At 37.9% G+C, this 24,982-nt stretch overlaps 1 protein-coding gene and 1 long non-coding RNA gene across 7 annotated transcripts in view; one reads left to right on the forward strand and one right to left on the reverse strand.

Moving 5' to 3' along the window:
* Positions 1–10,106, forward strand: part of LOC116533258 — a 37,358-nt gene extending 27,252 nt beyond the window's left edge. Inside the window, exon 3 of the long non-coding RNA XR_004261180.1 lies at positions 10,028–10,106. This is a non-coding gene — a long non-coding RNA (uncharacterized LOC116533258). The remainder of the gene's footprint in view (positions 1–10,027) is intronic.
* Positions 1–24,982, reverse strand: part of DYNC1I1 (dynein cytoplasmic 1 intermediate chain 1) — a 314,945-nt gene that overhangs the window by 217,188 nt on the left and 72,775 nt on the right. For all 6 annotated transcript variants that reach the window (XM_032252893.1, XM_032252891.1, XM_032252892.1 and 3 more), the window contains one exon: positions 10,039–10,154. In XM_032252893.1, coding sequence (XP_032108784.1) covers positions 10,039–10,154 — 116 coding nt within the window. The remainder of the gene's footprint in view (positions 1–10,038; positions 10,155–24,982) is intronic.

Consider the following 24,982-nt stretch of genomic DNA (forward strand, 5'->3'; position numbering starts at 1 on the left):
TTTTTTTTTTTTTTTTTTTTTTTTTTTTTTTTTTTTTTTGGTCAATTCTAACAAGTATCTCATATCTTCTCAACAAAACTTTCTTCTGTTTAATCAAAGTTAGTTTCTATTGTCAGCAACCATGAACTCAGATTGGTACAGAAACTGCTATCAGAATAGTCATGTGGGAAGCTGGTGTTGGTTATCTGCCCTACCTGATGTTAAAAAAAAATGAAAATTCAGCATGAGTGCAGGAATGGGAATCTGTCAGCTATAACAAATAGCCACATAATATTTCTTCTATGGTGATCTTTAATCAAGTGTCCATTGAAAATAAGGATTTAGGGGATCAAATTGTCTGTGCTATTGAACAGTGTGAATGGCATGAAGAATTTAAAGACACTAGGGTGAGATGGCTACTTCTAATGGGACTGGATAGCTTTAAGAAATAGATGACAGGCTCAAATCTCTATATTTTAGCTCTAGGCATAGACCCAGGGACTTTCTCTGCTTGTGGTAAGTATCTAAAAAAATGTCAAAGCCAAATGCAAAGTTTAAATTCCGTGGATTTCTGAATAAGGTCTGTGGAATTGCTAGTGTCACTAGGTGATTTATGTGAAAGTGACAGCAATGATCAGGAATAATGAGCAATTGAATGTAGGTAAAAATACGGAGGCCTGGGAGTACCTCCAAACTATATTCTATACTAAGCCTTGCTTGACAGCCAAAGGACTACCTCCTTTCTCTTTGCATCTTCATCATCCCACATCAGGGCTGAGCCGATTCTCTACCTGTAGCCCTTGGCCATCTCACCTTCAACGTGGAGCATCATGCCAGCAGGACCTGGAGAGGAAGCTGAAGCTGGTACCTTTAAGACCTAGTTAAGACATATGTAGGCCAGAGGATGGGGGGAAAAATCTTTCAAAATATAGAGACCTGCTACTTTAAGAAAGTCTCTTATTAGTTTAGCCATCTGGTAAACTCCAAAGTATATGTGAATACTTTATTTCTCTAATATTAAGAGTCAAAATGCTTAGTGGGCCATTCTGGGTTTTATTGGCAACATGTTCAATATTTGCACATACTCATTCAATCCATTTACCCAATGGTTTGAAAGTTTTTACTTTCAAATGCCTACACTGCACGGAAATTATGGTCCAGCTGACATAATTGGTGCCCCAAGTGTGTATGGCAAATCAAACAAATGTCCCTAAGTGAGTCACGAAAGAGGTGCTTAGATTTTAGAATAATAGTGTGGTCTCTTTATTCCATTGCTACTCTCCTTTTGAGAAAGTCTTGGTTTGCTACTGGGACTGAGTAAGGATTAAACCTTGACCACTAGACACCAGGTGACTATCAAAACAAACTATGCATTATGCAACTGAAGTGTTGTCTGACCCATCTAGCCATTAAGCCAGGAAATCCACTGTCACCTCATCAGCACAGGAAAGTGTTCTATACTGGCCTACAGCAAACACCACTCATGAGACACTTGCTCACACTCCCCAGGGTTCTTACTCCTGCTGCACCGTCACTCCTCTCTCACCCTAAAGAGGAATATCCTGTGGCTAGCTGTCTAATTAGAAAATATTTGAGCATGGAAAGTTATAAGTAATATGTTAGCATAAGTTAGATATAGATTGCTCAAACTAAACCTCCATTGGTTGTAGGCTCCATATTCAGTGCAGAGGGAAAACCATTATGATTCTACTTGGATCAAAATAACTTTGGTTAACATCTCACTGCCCACTTTGCATGGAATAGATTGTATGATAAAATGTTCTGTCTATAATGATGCATGAGCAACAACTCATGTGTTGGCTGGACGGTCATGATTAGAGGACACAAGTAGCAAAATGTTTAGGAAAAAAGTATATGAAGGGACCTTTCAAAATTGATCCAGAGGCACAAAGCATTTGTGCACATCAAAAGTTATGCACTGTGATAGAGGCACTCAGTAAGAAGGTGGAAAAGTTGACCTGTTCTATAACACCCATCATCCTCCTGTGTCCAGCAGTACACAGGCTTGCTCAGTGCATATGGTGGCATTATAAGGGCTATACTAGGGCTCAGTGCTTTGACTAAGGCTGGCCTAGCAGGTGCCCAAACAGAAGTCAATTACCACCCCAATGTCGGACCATATCTTGCAAGAAGAGGCAGCCAGGTTGCTCACTTTAGTACTTTTCTATCACAGAGGGAGCATCAATCAACTTGCCTGTACTAGAACAGCTGCTTATTTTGGCCTTTTCCTCCAGCTTTTCATACTTCTCCCAGGTTCACTAGCCACAGATTTACTAAAAGCCTTCTATTTTGTTGTGGGTTCTGGCTGTCATTTTGATGACTAATTTTTCTTGGTTTCTGCCTGTCTTCTTGGCCTCTTTTTTTCAGTCTTCATGTTGATTCTGTGAGTTGCAGAATATCCTTCCACTTAAGTTCTTTTCTGCTTAAATGAACCTGAGTTTCTAGTGTTTGAAACTACGGAATCTGGAGCATTTCCTCCTTCCTCCTATATTTTGACCTCTCTTTTATTTCTTTCATCATCTGGCTCATCAGGCAGACAGTAAAGGTTACTCTATGAGCTAAGTCAGGTAATCAATCCTTTCCCACATGAAATACGAAGGACTATGCCAGGCATTAGTGATATATAGAATCAATGTTTTCATGATCAGAGATGTGAACCCATGAGAAGGGATGCCTTGAGAGGTCAAGAGGACTGGATTTGTAAATGGACCTGAGAGAAGCAATCCCAGGTCAGGTACTTACTTGACATCAGCTTTATAGTTTGGATATTAGTTATTTCTTGTGAAATGTGCTAGGATTATCTACCTGCAATGTGTGAGACTTGGAGGCAGGAAAAAAAAATCTCAGAATCACTTTTGTGTTCTTGACATGAACTTTCAGGACCTTGGCCTCAGTTGAGCTGCATTACTCATCTTGGAAGAATCTCCTTGAGATACCTTCATCTTGTATGAAACACTAAAGAGAAGGATCAATCATAACACTTTTAAAAGGATGGTGTTTTTATTTCACATAAAACTTGTTGTTTCTGAGCTGCATGAATATACAAAATACATTAAACCACTGATCAAGATTACTGGTCACGTGCAGTGGCTCATGCCTGTAATCCCAGCATGCTGGGAGGCTGAGGTAGTCCAATTGCTTGAGTCCAGGGGTTCAAGACCAGCCTGGGCAACATAGCGAAACCCCATCTCTACAAAAAAATACAAAAAATTAGCAGGGCATGGTGACACACATCTGTAATCCCAGATACTTAGGAGGCTGAGGTGGGAGAAGCACCTGAAACCAGGAAGTAGAGGCTGCAGTGAGCTGAGATTACACCATTGCACCCCAGACTGGGCAAGCAGAGTGAGACCCCATTTCAAAAAAAGAAAAAAAAAAAAAGAAAGAAAAGAAAAGAAAAAGAAAAAAACAAGTAAAAATTGCTTAGAAAATGTGATATATTAGCTGATTAACTGGTTAATTCATGTCTAAACATCTCCCTAAGATGTAACCATTCATTTTCCAGTGTTCCTAAGTATAGTGCTATAACCAAGACATAATTGCTATTTTGAGATGATAATTCACACTGTGTTCTAGGGCTACTCATTTCAATGTCCTCCTCCTGTCTCTAAAACTATAGATTACAGAGGTGTAGAAAATAAGACAGAATGTCAACTGACACCAAGTCTTGCTCTGCATTTTGTCTCTTTTATTACACTCCTGGTTTTTTAGTTGTTATTTCCCTCCTTTTTCTCATTGAAAATTACATTCTAGGTAAAACAGTTTGTTTGACTGAGGTTTGACTGTACCAGCAATGGCACTATCACTAGGTCCTCTAAAAAATACGTAACTTTTAGCATGAAGCTTGTCTATTGAGAGATATCAATACTGGTTAACGGGTTAGCCAATACTTATTTTAATCTCTAATCTAAATTCAGAATTAAAACAGGAAAGCTCTCCTAACCACACCTGAAAAGGTGATTCAGAGATATGGAAAACAATGATCTTTTTTCTTTTAAATAGAAAATGCTACTTCTTTACTATAAATGCCAAAATATCTGAAATATCTATATTATTTACACGGTTCATCTTTTCTTGACTTTCAAGACACTTTACAAGATGATACAAGATTAACATTTTTTAAAAACCTAAAATCCCAGGAGAAGATCCTTTAGTCCCTAAACTTTGTTAACAATGGGCCTGTAGGCTCTACGGTTTGTTCTGAAAGAAGATCAACACTTTGAACAACTTAAAGGGGAAATATCAGGCATACTGCAAGAAAGCAACATAAGGCAGTCATCAATATTTCTGAAATAGTCAGTTCTTATCTAAGGAACAGAAGCTAAAGTAAGATTGGTGTGTGTCATCTTCACCAGCGATTTTAAATTTGTATCCCAATGCCACCATGGCTTGCCTTAAAATATGTGGCTGTTCTTTTAAACAGTAAGTTCAAAGAAAGAGTGTAAGGGCCGGGTAATCGGGAGCCAGCTGAAAAGCTTGAGTCAAGGTATGGCACCATAGCCTGTTTTCTCCCAACCACACCCAAGTACTTACTCTTCAGGAATTTCAGGATTGGCTTTTTTAAGGAAATTATATCTGTAAAAATTGCTTGATTTCAGATTTAAGTTTACACATAAGTATTCCCACTCATATTCCCTGGAAAATGGCTTTCTCTGGGAAGTCATTTTTAATCAAAGTTTAACCAGGAATAAAATATTCAAAGAATTTAACCAAATAATTACTGTTAATCAAATAATTATGTTCCTGGGGCCACGAAGTTGTGAGATTTTGAATGCACCCAACAGCAGTTTGAAGCTGAGTTTCTTTTTCTTGAGATGAAGTATTGCTCTGTCATCCAGGCTGAAGTGCAGTAGCATGATCTCAGCTCACTGCAACCTCCGCCTTTGAGGTTCAAGTGATTCTCCTGCTTCAGTCTCCCAAGTAGCTGGGATTTCAGGCATGCACCACTATGCCTGGCTAATTTTTCTATTTTTAGTATAGATGGGGCTTCACCATGTTGGCCAGGCTGGTCTTGAACTTCTGACCTCAAGTGATCCACCTGTCTTGGCCTCTCAAATTGATCTTAATTGTGATTCTCATCACCTCATGTTGAAGGAGAGAGGAGGAGGGAGCAGCAGGGGTGGAGTGACTAACAGGTAGGTCAGATGCAGTCTTTGGCAGTCCTTTGGACAACATGAAGACAGGGTAAAACAAATAAGTATTCCAAAATCTAAACTCAGGATGATGAGGAAGGAACCCAGAAAGTTTCTCACTGTTGCCTTTCTGATGAACTTAACCTGCTGGGGTACATCAACTCAAACATCTATCACTTGCCTGAATATAGCTGATTTCACAAAAAGGAGAATCCATGATGTCGTCATTTGCTTGGAGGAAATCTCTACAAGTCAGGGAGGTCTTCTCACCCAATCCCCTCTGCCCAGCCATGGGGCAGTGAAGGTCAGGCTGGCTTTCCGGGTCTCAGCTTGTGAGCTTGTGAAATGATGGGTCTTGCTAGACCTGAGCTGTCCCATCCAGAAGCCACTAACCCTGTGCCACTATTGAGCACCTGAGATGTGGCTAATGGAACTAAGAAACTGTATTTTTACTTTTCTTTAACTGTCATTAAAAGGTAAAATTTTTAAACCAATATTTGATTCAATTACTGAAAAGGTTTTTAATATGTTTGGAATAACAGTGGTAGATCTACTTTTTTAATAGTAAATTTTATGAAATGTAATTATACCTCAAGCATTTCTAATGAAAATGTAGTATCTGAACTGGGATAAGATATAAGTGTAAAATACAAACAGATTTTGAAGACTTAGTATAAAAATAGAATATACATGTCTCATTGATAATTTTTATATTGATTACATGTTGAGATAATTTTTTTGAACATATCAGGTTAAATAAAATATACTATTAAAATTAATAATGGCACATTATGTTTCTATTGGTTGGTGCTGTGCTAGATGGTTCTAGCTTCCTTACAGCAACCATCTATTTGCAGCTTCCGTAGTGAATGTATACCGGAGAGGATGGGAAGCCAAAGCAGAAATTCTCCTCAACCTACCAAGATTTTTATTTAACGCAAAGGTGAAACAATAGCCTTTCCTAGCCATTTTCCTACATACTTCTTCCAAACTCAACATAGTTTAAATAGTATGTCTGGCACAGTACAAACGTGAAGGGCTGCTTTGCTCTATCCTGGGCCACTCCAAGCTGACTCAGTGATTTTCTCCTTCAGTTCTCATAACTGTGTCAGGTTGATGGTTACTTAGTGCCTGCACCAGCCTGGGGCTGAAACAGAGGCCTGGCTGAAATAAAAAAATGACCTCCCTTCACCACAGAATCTCACTCTCATGACTCCCTTAAAACCCTCAAAAAATTATCAACACAGTTCTAATGCACAGATCATACTCCATCCTCCATGAAACACAATGAGGATTTTCTCTTCCTTCTTTTTTGTTGTTCTAGATCATCTCATTCTTCATCTCTTCCATTCATATATATTGAGGCCCTTCTTTGTGCCAGGCACTGTGTTGGGCATGGGATAAGTTCTTTGCACATACCTTACCCTCAAGGAGATTACAGTCTGAAAGGTAGCTACATGCATAGTAATTAAACATAGTGTGATGGGGGAAATACAGACTATGCCTGTAGTATGAGGAGGAATGCCAACTAGAAGAATTACCAAGGAGCTGACTCTTGCAGGTACTCCTGAAGGAAGGTAAACAGGAGAGAGGGCATTCCAAGAAGAAAACACAGGACATGGAAATACATGGTGGCAGAAGCCTATCACAGCACCTTGGAAAATCCACATAGTTGGGTCTTTCTTGGATGTAAAAAACCAAAGTATGAGAGGGACATTGCAGGAGGGGGATAGCCAAGATGAGGCCATAAAGCTTCCACTTGTAAGATGCCATGAAGAGGAGGGGAAGATCAGGGAACTCTTTACAACTATCACCAGGTTGTAGAAATTTCCTCCCCCTTCCTCCAGTGTGGCTTGCATCTTTCCAGCAGATTAAGAAATTCTCATTCTCCCGGGGGGGGGCGGTGGTGCATAGAGAATTTGATGTTTCTAGAGACCTCTACTATTATCTATGTCATTCAACAGCATTTCTTGGGTGCTTATTATAAGCCAGTCACTGACTCACTAAAATAAAGAAGCAGACGACTGGCTCCCTAAGCTCAGGACCTCATGGTCGGCCCAGAGAGGGGGTCATAATAGGCAAAGGAAAGGAAACCTGGGAAGGACCATAATTTTTTCCCCTTTCTTGCTACTTGGGAATAAAATTATGTGTTTAAAATATATTGGGGGCAAAGGTATTCTGCTTCTTTCCCTGCAGAGAAGGAAGGTCTAGCCTTGTTGAAAGAACAGTATTCATGGAGACTTTATTCTTAAATCTTCCTTGTTTATATCACTCTCTAAAGTGTTTCTCATAACAGATCATTATGATCAAAAATTAACACCCACTATGATGAGAATGTTCATTACAGTGCACAGTAGAGAAAAGATGCTTAAGCTTGGGCAAATCCAAAATACCTTCCCCTTCATTTTCAAAAGTAAAATGGGAATGCGTAAGAATTTTAATGCACTATAATCCATTAGTGGCAGAACAAATCAATGCTCTGAGATCTTTAGTGTGAATATCATTAAACTGTCCATAGTCAAACAATGACAAAAAATAATCAGCATGCCTTCCTCCATCATGGGCAACAGCAAGCCAAAATGGATGTTATATCTGCTACAGTTTCAAATATTAGCCACCCAAGAGCCTCACTGTTTCATAAAATTCAGTAGATGTTTTCTGACTCTGAAAGACACAGTTGTCGTGAAAACATTGCCACGGCTCAAACCCCACATTGGAGCTGACCCACATCTGCTGCATGGTAGAACCTCACTGCCAACTGTCCACTGCTCCATGCAGCTCTCCTGCCAACCACCTCCCCACAGCAGGTGAAAGCGAGCACCAGCACCTTCAATGGCCGGGCAACTGCCGGCAGCCAAGGGTCAAGGCATCATCACCTGTGGTGAGGGGCAGTTTACTGAACCTGAATTGAAAGGTTTTTCTGTCTAAATCCATCCAGGATTGCTTAAATGTCAAGAACTACAGTAGCTAGCTTTGAGTTCTGTATTGTAGAATTTGAACCATCTAAACTCCCTTCACCACAAAAAAGCTCGATGAATCTTGAGAACAAAACAGAAAGAATGTCTGCCAATAGCTGAGAAATAAATTCCCCCTTTCCTGCTGCTTGGACCACAGCATAATGAGGGCTCCCAAGCTCTCCTTGCAGTAATAAAATGGAATGTACAGTCTTTTCCTTTTGATGTGTTCCAGTTTACAAGTTTAGAGCTGATGCCTTTTCATCCTTAATTTATCTTCCCTTGTAAATATTTCTTTACCACTTCTAATATCTTAAGTATACATTTTAAAAAATAATTCACTCCTTCTTCTATTTCAGTTGTATAACTTTATGCTATGGGTCAAATTTTGGGCTAAACAAATATGCCTCCAGCTACAGCTCTGCAAATACCTCTGGCAGCAAATTAAGTCAAACAAATGTTTTGGTTGGGTGGTGAGGATGTTTTTTAACGATCTTCCTGTTCTTGTCTGAAGGCCCAAGGACAGACTAGGTGAACTCTCACAGACTTTTCTAATTTTGTATTTCCTTTTTCTTTTCTTTTCTTTCTCCTCCCATCCCCGACCCCTAACTTTGTATTTTCACCCACGTTAATAAACAGGTCTCTTTGTTGCAGTGGTTGGTTTACAAGCTCACCACCAGAGGGTGCTACTTGTTTGTTTCTGAAATTCATTTCACTTGGGCTTGGAAAATAGAGGCCCTGCTACTAAAGAATTGTCCCTACAACAGCTTGTATAGGAATGATTTTTCAGAAGGCCTGATGGCACCCTGGACTTCAAGGAATCTGATTAATTTTGTTTTTGGCATTATTTATTTAGAAGCAAAACTGAAAACCTGCAGCTTGCACAAACCAAACTGCACTAAGTTATATATTTCTTGCAAATCACTAAATGGGGAATGCTAGTCATTTTTGCACTTCATGGCTTTTGTCCATATTTACTACATAACTATAAGGAATCCAGAATTCCAACATCCTCTTCATCACATGGAAGAATAAAATAACAAAGAGAGGATTTGCTTTGCTATAACAACAACGTTAGCCTCTAACAATGAAACTTTTTACTTGTCCTATTTTCAGTCTACACATCTCCCTTTTCTGTTTTTGCATAATCTTGCTTTGGTATAATTTTTGAATTCTAGGGAGTATTTATCACCTTCAACTTCTCTTATTAGAGTATTTTTATGATTATCGGATATCTGTATTTAAATTTTTCACTAGATATTTTCTGGCATACACAAAGAAGGTATAGAGTTCGATTTCCATTCACCTATGTGGAGTTTGCGTCTGAAAATACTTTTAAATTGTGGTCAGAAACTCTTGTGTGTTGTCACCTCAATTGGTAAACCAAATCAGTGGTCAGCAAAGGTTTTCTGTAAAGAACCAGGTTAAAGTAAAGATTTTGGGTTTTGTGAGCTATAAGGTCTCTTTCACAACTACTTGACACCACCACTGCAGCAAGAAAGTAGCCATAGACATAAATGGTTGGATGTAGCTGTATTCTAATAACATGTTATTTCTAGGAACAGGTGGTGGGCTATAGTTTGCTGACCCATGCAAATGATGAATTTTAATGTATGCTTAATATTCGTAATGTATGCTTATTGATAAAATTGTTTCTATTATATTGTTCTTTGATGATTTTTGTTCTCCTCACACAATTCTGACGTAGTGAGAAAAGCCTCACTAGTTTATCTAATTTAAAGTTTCCAGGTCACTTGGAAGAGTGTCACTGAGTTCCTTCTCCATAGCTTTCAAACTCAGAGGAGTCTTTGGCTTTCAGTGTGTCACTATGTTTGCATCCTCTTATGGTAGAAGGAAGACCTCTTATGGTAAAAGGAAATCAACAAGAAAGATGTTACTTCCTGGTGATTTCTCCAGAGATAATATGGAAAGTAAGCAAAGACACAGTTTACCTTCAGACTGATGTGTGGCAAGAGGAGTCTGGGTCTCCTTTGAGTAAGACACTACTTCCCTTGGCAGAAAATCCACTTGGGTGACCTTTGACACGCCCAGCTTATGCAGTCTTCTTCTGTAAGTAACAAAAAATAAATGCTTAGAAACAGAAGACATTCCTTGCAAAAGAGCTATCAGTAATATAAAGAAAGCACTAAAACAAACAAACAGCAAATACCCCTAGCTTCTGAGTGCAAGGCGCTGGATCATGAAGCAGAACTGGCTCTGGGCTAGAAGTCAGGACACGTGGGCTCTTGGCCCATGTTGGCCATAATATGTTGGGTGATGTCAGATAAGACCCTCAGTTTTCCTATCTGAAAAGTCAAGTCTTGGTCCAGTTTACATGAGACCTCTTCCATTCTGAGCATCCCCGATTCTGCTTGGTTAAAATTTATTCAGGGAACTTTCACTTGCAATACCGGATTCTAGTTTCTTAGCCAAGAAGGAGAAAGGAAAAGTAATGCTTCTTAAATTTGAGAAAAAAAGAGAAGTGGGTTCCTTAGTGGTGTAACACTCTCTATCATAGCAGTGAGGGGATTGTATTTCAAGAATGAGTATAACACTTCTCATTTCTGCAGAATAGGAACTAACACAGATCAGCATATAAATTTAATTGAAAGACACACTGATACAGAACAGATGAGTGAAAGGGGGCACTGGGTTCAGAGTGATAAAGCCTTAGAAGAGCATTCTAGACCTAACTGTGACCACGTAAAAAAACATTTCTGAATATTTATGTAGCACTTGAAGGGTTTTCAGCAGTCTTTAGATCCATTATGTTACATGTTTTTATAACACCTCTATGAAGTATGTCGACAGATGTTATCATCTCCATTTTACAGGTGAGGATAGTGAGATTCTGTTAAGAGATGTGCCCAAGTATATACAACTCATACATGGTAGAAGAAAGGTTATGAGTCTTGGTCCAGTGTTTTTCTACCAACCAAAACTCCTAATTAAGGTTCTTACTAGTGAGTCCCTGAATAGCTGTACAAATCTGAAGTGCCTCCTAAGACATGCAGGAAGCATCCAGTAGTGGAGGTATAATAGTATCATCTGGTGGTTAAACACATAGCCCCTAGCCCCACCATTGAACAGCTGTGTGTATCTCATCTTGAACAAGTCACTAAGTTCTCTGAGCCTCAGCTTCCTCATCTGCAAAATGGAGACAGAGGTACTTTCTAATATGGTTGTTACGGGTAATGTATATGTACTGCATACACATAATGCATATGCCACATATATGTCACATAGTAATATGTACATAATTTACAAACATATATATTTTAAAACAGCTTCTGGAACATTGTTTTTAGTATAGCTAGTGCTCGATTTACGACCACGATTGGTTCCGACAGACCGGTCGTAACACGATTTGGTCGTAAGTTGAGTAGGCTATATGTACAGTACTGTGAAATGATGTTATAAAAATCTTTAAGTCATATTTTATCATAATTTTCTTTTATTATTGTTATATATCATAATTTTCTTTGTTCATTTTATGCCATTTGTATCATCTCTACACCATTTTGTTTCTTATTTTTACATTCGTCAGGTTTAAGTAAAACACTGCATTACCAGTATAACTCGTTTAATATTTGCAAAACATACAAAATTACAAAATACAGGTGTAAAAAATACCATAGGAAACATTTTCCCAATTGCAAAACATATCAAAATATATAAACATGTACGAAATATTTTATTGGCCACTGGTGCTTGGCTGTGGATCGTTGATGTCGTCATCTGAGGCAGCAGTTGGGGTTACCGGAGTTGGTTTTTTCATAAACATGGTGAGCTTTGTCTGAATTGTATGTTTCTTTTTTTCTTCATAAATTTCACGATACGGACGAAACACATCGTGCGCCATCCGTTCAATCCTTGCAAATCGTTCGATGTTTGGGTCCATTGCTTCGAAATGTACAAGAAGTTTATTGGGAGGGGTTTGATGAAAAATATCCAAGACACAAAACACAAATTGCTGTACCGAGTCTGGGATAACAGTTGAAATGGTGCACGCGGAGATGGTAGTGCTGCCGGAAGCTGGTCCGCACTGTCCTACGCCCAGCTGGGCAACGTTTGTGCTGCCAGATGCGGAGCAGTCGTGGCTAGCGATTGTGGTAATAAAGTCAAATGGTCGTAAGTTGCATAGGTCGTAAGTCGATCAATACCTGTATATAGTTATTTTAGTATACAGTTATATTATTAGTATTAGACATATTCTACTGTATTTCTAAAAATTTCCAGGCATGGAGTGTACGTGTCTCTGTGAGAGAAAATGAAAAAAAGATATACTATCCATTTAGCCAAATTCCTGCATTCTCTAGCGCTCTAGGAGCAACAGAAGTATACTTTATGCATATTATTGTTCTTAATTGTTACTAGCAGATGGCACAGCCTTATTTTTCTTTAAATTATTATTAATAGGAATAAGTGAGAGAATGCATGACACAGCTAGGAATTTTCACACACAATTTCCCAAACACTGTAGGAAAACAAAAATTCTTCTTGTCTATGAGTTACTAAAACAATTGAGGTGAGATCTAAGATGTGCTCGAAGTAGGTATAAGCAAATAAACAAACAAATGCTGGTTAGAGGACAAGCCTGGCTGGCTGTCTCTGTGGGTCTAGGTGAATGTGGCTACAGCCCAAGTTCCATGCAGGCCTGGGCCGCATGGGCCTGTTTCACTAGGAGCTCCGGGCCACAGAATGCAAGAGAGGCCACCGGGCCCGGGCTGAGCTTTGCACAAGTGACAAACCTTGTAGCCTCCTACACAGAAATGGGGAAAGCACATACTACATATCAGAAACAAAATCACCAAACGAGGGAAAAGCCTCAAAGTTTCAAAATAAGATATTCAAGGGAGTATTTTAAAACCTCCTTGTGTCAGAAAAGAATGTTTTCCTGCCTGAAATGGGTCTTTCTTGAAGCATCTAAAGAAGAAAACATGAAGAGACATCGCAGGCATGCTTGAGGCAAAGCCTCTCTGCAGCTTACTGGTACACAGCATCTTTCTGAGGCCCCAGTAGATCAGTCTTTATTATAAACAAGGAAGTGGAAAATAATTCACTTCAAATTAAGGCCACCCCAGCACAGAGAGATCGCCCTAACCCCTCGACTTCCCTGGGCACCTGAATGAGACCCAGGGAGCTCCAGTTCTGGTTAAGTGGTAGCTATACCTACAGGCAGGAGTTCCAGGACATCTTGCTAACATGAGAAAGCAGAAGGCCTATGTCATTTGGGACCAGCAACAAGCGCTGGGCAACCGGAGGCTGAAGTGTAATTTGATACTCCACCATAGCGGACTGAAACCAGCAGGTGAGGCCTGTCATGCATTCATTCCAAAACTGGGTTCACAGCCCTGCTTTGAACTTATAGCTGAATGGTAGGGGAAAGCTTTGGACAAGTGACACTTCTCTAAGCCTCATGTTTCTTATCTGCAAAATGGGTACCTATCATTGAGTTGTGAGGACTGAATGAAGATAATGCTTGTACAGCACTTAGTTTCGTGCCTGGTACATATCAAGCGGCTCTTGGCTCAAGCAGCTCTACTTTAATTTATATTTTTTGAGGATTATAATAATGTTTATAGTTGAAAAAGAAAATTAGAGAAAGCAGATTTAGGAGTGTCCTAAATTAAAGATTCCTCAAGATTAGTAAGATGATCTCTGACAATGATAATCATACTCCCAATTTCTTTATATGGGCACATCAATAGAATATACCTGTTTGGGAGAGTTCCTTTGCTTTTCCTTAACTTATTTTCCTTTTAACTTATATTTTCAAAATGTAGGTAGAGTAAATGTGTTTATCCCACTAAAACAAAACCTTATCTTTTCTCAATAATTATTGAAAAGTTTCAACCAGTTTTTCACTAATGCTATGTTTGTGAGTTCAGGGTCCCAACTGTACCCAAGACATCTAAAAGAAATAAAAGCTGAGTTGTCATCATGACAGTCTCCCAATGCACTGATCAGCTGAACGCCAATAGCCTTGTGGTTCTTCTGGCTTGATGGTGAATCTGTCTCAAATAATTTATAATTTTAAAGCAACTCCTTAGAACACTTCTTAGAGGGTACTGGTAGATTACTGTATCTTTCCATATAATCTTTGGATGGATGAAGCTGCATTAATATCAAATGCTTTTATTCTTTATGCCTATTTTGCTGCTGTTTTAGTAACCAAGGACTTATAATATGCCAAACACTTTTCATACATCATCTTCTTTTATCCTCATTAACATTTTATATTATATTCCAATTTTACAGATGAGAAAACTGAGGCTCAAGTGATGTTAAGAAATTTTCCAAAATCACAAAGGTAATGACAGAATTAGGCCTTGGCTCTATGCAAAAGTAAGTCCCAGGGCCATGTACTTAAAAAACTTTGAAACTGTACTTTAAAAACCTTGTTCTCCTGCATGTTCTCTAATGCATTATGACCACCCACTCATTGAGGCAAACTTCTTAAAACCTAACATAGAGATCCAAGCATGTGTGATCATTTTATAAGCATGAGAAAGAATTATGAGAAGTAGCCTGATTTAGATTATCAGGACGTCATGAAAGGATTATGTTTCTGAGTTTAAGTACCACACAATCACTCCCAGCCCTAGCAGGTCCAGAAAGAATGACCAGAAGGTGGCAGCCTTTCATAGCAAAGACCTTCTGCTTAGGGATGTTCTCTAAGTTAAACTAAGCAAAGGAGAAAGAATAAGACAACACTGTGGGATTCATACCATTGTAGTTCCCGTGCCTTCTAGTTAGGCTACAGATTCCATGCTGGCTCCTCAGTTCTGACTCTGTGATACCTTTCCTGCCATCCTACCACCCGTCCTGCATAGCTCAGGCCCTGTTCACTGTACACCCAGATACTGCTGCCATAGCCCTTGGTAAATGTCACTGTACAGTCATGTGTGGCTTTATGATGGGGATACCTTCTGAGAATTGCATGTTAGGCAATTTTGTCATTGTGCAAATATCACAGATTGTACTTATGTAAACCTAGATGCTATAGCCTAATACACATCTAGGCTAGTGGGATTCAAATTGTTTATGTTCTGGCTGACATGGCATCATTTTAAAATCGTACAGTGTATTTTCACCCTGGTAACATATTCCAAAATAAAGGGGTTTATAGAAGCTTTAAAATTACTGAGCTATAATGCTTTAAATAACTGTGGAAAAACAAACAATTCAATATCATTTTGCAGTACAATAAAGTCTCATATGTTTGGATTAATTGTGACCAAAGAAAAACTAAATGAGAAACTAGAGCAGAGATTCCCAAAGTGTGGTCCCTGACCCCACCAGCAGCAGTACCACTTAGGAGACGGTTCACGGTCTCCCAAGTGGCGAGTTCACAGTCCTCGTCCCAAACCCACTGAGTCAGAAATTCTGGGGTTTGGGTCTGGCAATCTGTTTTAAGAAGTGTGTCCACGTCTGCCTTCCCCACTTTCCCTACAACCCCTTACTCTGGTGATTCTGATGCCCACTAAAGGTTGAGTATCACTGGTTTAGAAATATTAGATAGAGTGGAGAGATGGAAACTTCATTGTTTAAGCAGACCTGTCTGAGCCTCCCACCCTGCCATCAGATCCCAGGCTACTGTAGAGGCTTTTGTGCCACTGAACAGGCTAGATGTCTTCAAACTTCATTTATAAAGTTCTATGAGACAAGCCAGGTAAAAAGATGAGGGAGAAAATGAGAAGAAGAAGGCTGTAGAAAGCAGACTTCAGTATACAAAATACTAAGAAATTGGCTCAGTAATCTTTGCTAGATATAAAACTAAAAAGTCAGGCAGACAATTCCAGACTGGGCAATAGAACTACAGATCCTTGACAAGCTGACCTGGTCTTGTCCTGAAGTGCCATGGAGCCAACATCTCCCCAGAGCTAGGGTTGGACTTCCCCCTGAGAGTTTCTTTTCACCTTGTCCTGTCAACTTGGCTGAGCAAAGCCATATTGCACGCACAAAAGTCGAAATGTTTCTTCTGAAAAGAAAAATCAGGTCTTAATAGAGAATAAATAATAAAGCTACTTGAAGTTTGAGAAGGTTATTTGCCACTGCTTAGGGTGCAAAGATGTCCAATTTACCACTAGCATAGCCCAATTCATTCATGTTTTGTCCATTTGTCCTAGATTGGGCATTATCAATCACCAGAAGAAAACAACTCTATTGTATGAATCACTGTTCCCATTCCTCTTTCCATTTCTGGTTCAACTGACACTTTGTCTATTCACTCACAATAAGGTTAGTGTGGCTTTGCCAGCTACTTAAAAAGTTGTATTATCCAAAAAAGATGAAGCTCCAAGTGTGATGTAAGCCTGGTCTACTTTGGCTACTAAAGCTGAAGAAAGCTAGGGTTATACAAACTTACTCCCAAACAAAAGCATGAGAAACATGTAGTGCATCACGAACGGAATTCTAATAAACATACTCTAAGTGACTCTCCTCTCATTTCAAAGATAAAGGAAATTTTGAGAAAAACCTGAATAATATTTTGGAATGTTATGAAAACTTTAAGTACTATCTTTAGTACTATGAAGAATAAATTATTGTAAAGCATAGAGCTATCTACTATGCTGGAACACTGTAGCTTTGTCCCCATGTTTTGAAAAGAGCTCCATTCCTTTCAGAATCATAAAGAATGGAATTTTGGCCTCTGAAATCATTGCATCTACATCCTGAAATAGGAAGAGAGACACTGTTTTGTGCCTACACGTGAAGACCTAAAGAAAACCCAGTAGGTCTCAAGGAAACTACTATCTAGTTACCTTGAAAAATAAAGGCAAAAAATTTAAATGGAAAAATAATTTTGGCATGTCAAGGACTGGATGGGAAATTGGCTATGAAAGGTAAGGAGAAGCAGCAGAGGTGGTTGACCAGAAACTTAAGATCAAGGCTGCCTTAATTTTCTTTTATTAAAATAAAATTAATGCAGTATGAAATATCCTTCTTTAAACTGTATAATTTAGTGGTTATTAGTATATTCACGAAGTTGTGCAACCATCACAACTATCTAATTACACAACCTTTTCGTTACCCTCTCAAAAATCCTGTGCCTACTGGCAGTCACTCCCCATTCCCTCCTCTCTCAGCCCTTGACAACCACTAATAATATGTTTCCTACTTTCAAATAAATGGAATAATACAAGATGTAGCCTTTGTGTCTCGCTGTTTTCACTTAGTTTAATGTTTTCAAGATTCAACAATGTTGTGGAATGTATCGTTATGTCCTTTTTATTAATGGATAATATTTCATTGTATGGTTATATATTGCTTTGAATCTATTCATCAGTTGTTAGACTTTTTGTTTCCACTTTGGGATATTATGAATAATGCTGCTACAAACACTTGTGTCCAGTTGGCCCTCTGAATCTGTGAGTTCCACACCTCCATATTCAAATAACTGCTGATCAAAAATGTTCAAAGAGAAACAATATCACAATATTTAAAAATACAAATTTTAAAAAATACAGTATAACAATAATTTATGTAACATTTACATTGTATTCAGTATTATAATACAGAGATGTTTTAATTTATACAGGAGGATGTATGTAGGTTATATGCAAATATTACATCACTTTCTATAAAGGACTTGAGCATACCCAAATTTTAGTAATGGGTACAGTGGAATTCCTGGAACCAATCACCACAGGGTGTAGAGAGATAACTGTATACGTTTTTGCATAGACAGATAGTTTCAATTATCTTGAATACATATCTAGGAGTGGAGTTTCTGGGTCACATAGCAGGTGATTACATATTTAACTTTTTGAGAAACTGCAAACTTATTTTCCAAAGCGTCTATACCACTTTACATTCCCACTAGTAGTATATTAGGGCTCTAATTGCATTACACCCTTCTCAATTTTTATTATCTGGTTTTTTTTTAATTATAGTATCCCAGTGAATATGAAGTGATATCTCACTTTGGTTTTGATTATTGTTTCTCTGATGGCTAATGATGTTGAGTATCTTTTTCTTGTGCTTACTGGCCATTTGTATATCTTCAGTGGAGAACATGCCTATTTGAATTTTTGCCCATTTTAAAATTGGGTTTGTTTTTTTTTTTTAATGGTTGAGTTGTAAGAAATGTTTATAATTGTGGATATTAGACCTTTATCAAATATATGACTTACAAATATTTTCATCCATTCTATGAGTTGTCTTTTAGTTTCTTTGTGGTGTATTTTGAAGTACAAATATTTTCAATTTTAATGAAATCCAATATATCTATTTTTTCTTTGGTTGCTTGTGCTTTTGGTAACATATCTTAAAAAATCATTGCCCAATGCAAGGACATAAAGACTTAAACCTATGTTTTCTCCTAAGAGTATTATAGTTTTAGCTCTCATATTTAGGTCTGTGATCTATTTTGAGTTAATTTTTGCATATAGTGTGAAATTGGGGTCCAACTTCACTCTTTTGCTGGTAGATATCCAGTTTTCCCATGCTTAATTTTCTTAATGTTTAGAGATAAAATGCAACAGGAAAAAAGAGAAAAGCTTCTGTCTTGAATGTTGACTTTCAGTGATGACACTTGCTCTAAGCAGGTGCTAAATCTGACAGACAAAGGATGGATTCAAAGGGAGAGATCCTATCACCTGCAAGATTCCCAGGGGTTATGAGAGTTCTCAGAACACCTTCGCATGACTCCCACCACTAGCGTGAACATCACTAACATTCCACTAAATCAGTTAGATGCTATACAGTTCACATTCTGATACTATGATTTCTGACAACAAGGAACTATATACAGCTAATTTGATGTTTCTGCACTTCATATTTAAGAAAAGTTTAAAAATTGCAAAAAGATACCTGTACTACCTCTGTGACTTATAAAGGAACATGACAGCATTGGAGAACTAGCTTTAGACCGCAAAAGTTCTAGGTAAAATGGCTGCCATTTTACCTAGAACTTTTGCGGTCTGAAGCTAGTAATAAATGCCACTAGCCAATCCTCAAATAAATGCTCATATCAGAGAATATTATACCTTTTATGCATATTATAAATATTGGAACATAAAACTTCATGATAGATCTACTCTGACAGTAATTATTTATACATACATATATATATGTAAGGTATACATAATATATATATTATATACATACGTGTGTGTGTGTGTGTGTGTGTGTGTGTGTGTCAGAATGCAAGAATATGTACCAAGAGGCAGAAGAGCCAGAATTAAAATATACTTCAGGAACTGAAGAAACTCCTGAGATTCCATGAACTGTGAATCACATACAACACTCAGCAATGGTCTCTGAATAGGAATCTCAGAGTGTTTAATAACTGAATATTATAATGCTGATGGTACATTGGTTAGATCTGGTGATAGGAGAGGAGTATAACAGGAAGTTTCTAGAGCAGGAATGACTCCTGAAAGGCAAGCAGATGAAACCAAGAACAGATGTTGCTATGGTTAGAATGTGTCTCCTCCAAAATTAATATTGAAATTTAAACTCCATTGTAGTATTAAAAGATGGGGGGTCTTTTGGAAAGTAATTACCTCATGAAGGCTATTCCCTCATGAATTAATTAATGCCTAATAAAAGGGCTAGAAGAAACTAGCTTAGGCCTTTTTTCCCCTTTTACCTTCTGCCATGTGAGGATATAGCACTTGCCCCTTTGGCCACATGAGGGTGCAGCAATAAGGCCCTCACAAGACACCAAATGCCAGTACAGTATCTTGTTCTTGGGCTTCTCAACCTTCAGAACTGTGAGAAATAAATCCATATTTTTTATAAATTACCCAGCCTGTGGTATTTATTTATAACAGCACAAATTGACTAAGAAAACTATTCTCAGAAACAAAGAATTATTTGGCCAGATGACAACCTAGGTCAAGAATAAGGAATAAAAGAATATTTTCATATTCTTAGGTCAAGGATAAAATAATATCTATTGACTTTTAATCCTGCTATTCACATGAGGATATTTCATCAATATACGTTAAAGATGCTGCCATAGGTTTTCCTAGCATTACTTCTCAAATTTCTTCAGGTGAGTTTCTGAAAGATGAGCCCCTCAGAATAAGAGGGATAATGGTGCCATTATCTTCCTTCTACATTATTTTTATGTGGGTAGGATACAGTGTCCTGGATGAATGGGAAAGGAACTACTTTGGTCAACATCATATAAGCAACCACAAACAATAAGTAAAGCACTATGCCAGATCCTTATCATAGAGAATGAGGAGATAGAATACACCAATGAAAAAGCAAATAGGAATGAAAGGTAAGAAAAGGGTGGGGCAAATGGCAGAATATGACTCTCCAGCAATTGTCCTCCCACAGATATATTAATTTGAATAATCATGCATAAACATACCTTCACACTAGCTAAGGAAAACAATGGAGCAATCATAGAACCTGATTGTAGCACCATAATAAGAAAAGGCATATTGAAGAGGGCAAAAGGGACAGTTTTACATTACCCACATCACCAATGCCAGGTGGCACAGTACAAAGAGAGTGGTTATCAACTGGAGAGAATGAGAGAGAAGCAAAAACAGGACTTTTCCCTGGATCCCAACACCAGGCTCACTACAGTAAAATCTACCAGTCAGGCACCCATGGCCCCAGACACCAGCCTGGCACTTGCCAACTGAGCCTACAAGACCTGCCCCAGTACCAGGCAGGATCCTGTAGCCCCCAGCTTTGTCCCTGCAAGGTGGACTCACTCTCTGATTGACATCACTATCATGCAGACTTCAGCAGCCTCAGATTCCAGACAGCCCTCAGTGATGGGCAGACTTCAGCTGCCAAGGGCTTCCAGCCTGCTGCAGACACCTCAGCCTTCATGCATACCCCAGTACCACATCAGCCCCAGTGGATTGGGGCCTTGGAGCCATGCCAGATGCCCTGTCCAGAATCTCTGGACAAGTTGAATGTGGAAGGGGCTTACTAAACAAAGCTAGTCTGTGAAGACTGAAATAAACACGTATATCCTTCAAATGCACAGACGCTGATGCATGGCCATGAGAATCAAAAACAATGGAGGAAACATGCCATTTCCAAAGGGTTAAAGTAATGTGCCTATGACTGACCCTACAGAAAATGAGATATATGAACTGCCTGAGCAAAGAATTCAAAATAATTTGTGTTTACAAACCTACTACACTGCCAGTCATATAAAAGTGTAGCACATATAATTATATACGGTATACATTAATGATAATAAATGTCTATGATATTGGTTTATGTGTTTACCATATTTTTATTATTTTAGAGTGTACTATTTCTACTTATTAAAAAATGTTTGCTGTACAACAGTATGCAGTGTTACGCTAGCAGCTGCTGCATACATGTTTACTGTGTCTCATGAATGCATCATTTTCTCTAGTGCTTGACTTAATCTCATGTCATTTTGTTCATCATGGCCCCTAAGCATACGAAATCCATTGCTGATGTTTCCAGTAAGAGGCCACATCAAGTTATTGACCTGGAAATAAAGTTAAACGTAATTAAGGATTACAAAGGTGGAAAATCAGTTATGACTATTGCTCACCAGTCAGGCCTGTCCCATTCAGCCACAGCTATGATCTTGAAGAACAAGAACAGTGATGGGTCTGTGTAAGGATCTACTTCACTGAAGGCAACTAAACTAACAAATACTCAAGAAAGGCCTATATGAGATATGAAAAAACTTCTAATGACCTGGACTGAAGATTAGACACAGAATTGTATCCCTTTCAGGATAATAATGATCACAGTCAAGGCAAAAAGTTTGCGATGTTGAAAGAAAAGGCTAGATGTGACTATGATGTTGAATTTACTGCTAGTCTGGGTTGTTTAAATGATTTAAGAATCTTTACTCATTATATAATATGAAAGTGATGCGTGAGTCTGCAGGTGCTGATGTGAAGACAGCTGAAGAATTTTTAGAACCTCTAGATAAACTGATTGCTGGGGAAAATCACTTGTCAGAGCAAATCTTCAATATGGATGAAACCTCCCTATTGTGGAAACAATGCCTAAAAGGACGTTCCATGAGAAGGCTAAGTTAACGCCACATTTCAAGGCATTTAAGGACAGATAACAGTTTTGTTTGGGGGCAATACTGCAGGCTACAAGTTGAAACCCACTGTGTTCTCACACAGTAAGAACCCTAGAGTCTTCAATATCAAGCATACATTGCCAATGTGCTACAGGAACAATTCCACGTCATGCATGACCCAGCTGCTCTTCCAAAGTGCCCTCCTGAATTGCTATGCCAACAAAATGAAAAAGTACTATTTAGAGAATTACATACCTGTGAAGATTTTGCTTATTGTTAATAATGTTTCTGCACATACTCCTTTTATGGGTGATCGTCATCCCAAATAAAAGTGGCGTTTCTCCCTCAAAACACCACCTCTTTGATCCAACCAATGAATCAAAAAGTTATAGCACCTTTTGAGGCCTACTACCTAACAAAGACTTTTACCTAAGCTATGGCTGCAACTAAAGAAAGCACTGAGAAGACATGGGTGCAATTCTGGAAGGATTATAACATCTATGACTGCATCAAGAACCTTGCTTGGGCTTGGAGTGATGTCACCAAGAAGTGTATGAATGACATCTGGAAAAGACTCAAGCGGCTTTTCCATGACATCAAAGGGTTTTGCTAAGGATGAAGAAGCTATAAATGTCAAAAATGTTATGATTGAGATGAAAAAACCAACTTTAACCTGGGTTGGAATTAGGATGGCATTAAGGAATCCTTAGAAGTGGTTCCTGAGGAACTGACTAATGAAGAGTTGTTAAACCTGAAAAAGAAACACAGAGCTGAAGAAGAAACATGAGAATATGAAACTGCAAAAGAAAAAAAACAAGAAAATTCACAGTGAAAGGTTTACAAAAATATTTTTCAGACTTCAACAACATTAAAAGTTTTGAAAATGAACCTCAACACCAAAACGTTTTCATTAACAGAAAGGACTATGTCTGTAGTACATTATCTGCTTACAAGCGAATGCATGATGAAAAAAAGAAACTGCCATTGACATATTTCTGAAAAGGATGACACCTCTAATAAATAGCCTCAGGCAGGTCCTTCAGGAGGTATTCCAAAAGAAGGCATTGTTATCATAGAATATTATAGAATATCATGTGTATTATTGTACCTGAAGACTGTCCAGTGAGACAAAATGTGGAGGTGAAAGATAGTGAAATTAATGACCCTCACACTGTGTATGCTTAGGTTAATGTGCATGTTTGTGTCATAGTTCTTAACAAAAAAGTTTAAAAAGTAAAAAAAAAAAAGTTAAATAGAAAAAGCTTATAGAATAAGAATATTAAAAATAATTTTTGTACTGTTGTAGAATATATTTGTGTCTAAAGCAAAATGTTATTACAAAAGAGTCAATAAGCTAAAAAGATTACAAGGTTTATAAAGTAAAAAAGTTACTGTAAACTAAGGTTAATTTACTTTTGAAGAAAGAAGAAAATTATAAGTTTAATAAAGCCTAAGTGTAGTGTCTGTAAAGTCTGTGGTGTACAGTAATATCCTAAACCTTCACATCCACTTACCACTCGCTCAGTAATTCACCCAGAGCAACTTCCAGTCCTGTAAACTCCATTCATGGTAAGTTCCCTATATAGGTGTATCATTTTTTATCTTTTATGCCATATTTTTACTGTACTTTTTCCATGTTTAGATATAATTAAGATACACACATATTTACCATTGTGCTACAACTGCCTATAGTATTCAGTATAGTAACACGTCATGCAGGTTTGTAGCCTAAGAGCAACAGGCTATGCCCTATTGCCTAGGAGCATCATAGGCTATATACCATCAATGTTTGTGTTAAGTACATTCTATGATGTTTTCTCAATGACAAAGTCACCAAACAATGCATTTCTCAGGACATATATCCATCATTAAGCAACACATGACTTTAACAGCAGAAAATTTTCCAAATTTGGAGAAAAATGTAAATATCCAGGTACAGGAAGATCAATGGTCTCCAATCAGATTCAATTCAAACAAAGCTACTCAAAGTAATTGTATAATCAAACTGTCAAAAACAAAAGACAAAGAAAGGATTCTGAAAACAGAAAGGGAAGGAATTAACATATAAAGGATTTCAAATATGATTACCAGCAAATTTCTCAGCAGAAATCTTACAGATCAGGAAAGAGTGGGATGATACATTCAAAGTATGAAAGTGAAAAAAATCCCTGCCAACCAAGAATACTCTATCCAGCAAAACTGTCCTTCAGAAATGAAGTATAGATAAAAGTTTTCTCCAACAAAAACTGGAGTTCATCACCATCCGACCTATTTTACAAGAAAAACTGAAGGGAGTTCTTCAAGCTGACAGAAAAGGATGCTAATGAAAATAAAATTAAGTTTAGCCTAAAGCTGCCTCCTTATATATTTTAAGTTCTGCCTAATGGTTTCTTCATACATAGTGAACTGTAACCTATGTGGATGTGTAAACAGACTGTAACATACTCTTGTACCTATCACCAAGCTTTGGCTAAAAAAAAGTGGCCAACTGTTTATACTGTGCTCAATTATGGCATGCTGATCTGCAACCAATTCATCTGTTTCTTTACCTCACTTCCATTATCCGTACATCACCTTTTTTTTTTCTGTTCATAAATCCTCTCCAACCATGCAGCAACATGAAGTTGCTCTGAATCGATTCTGGTTCGGGGGGGGGCTGCCTTATTTGTGAATTGTTCTTTGCTTAATTAAACTGTATTAAATTTAATTTGTGTAAAAATTTTTATTTTAACATGAATAACACAAAAATATCTAAAATTATGAAACTCACTCTTAAATGTAGGTGAACTGTCAAATTCAGAGTAATCTAATACTACAGTGGTGGTTTGTAAATCACTAACATTTTTAACAAGAAGGTTAAAAGACAAAGCTATTAAAAATAACAAGAGCAACAA

The sequence above is a fragment of the Sapajus apella genome, unplaced genomic scaffold (assembly GCF_009761245.1).
Source record: "Sapajus apella isolate SASKATOON/1434 unplaced genomic scaffold, GSC_monkey_1.0 scaffold81, whole genome shotgun sequence".
NCBI lineage: Eukaryota > Metazoa > Chordata > Mammalia > Primates > Cebidae > Sapajus > Sapajus apella.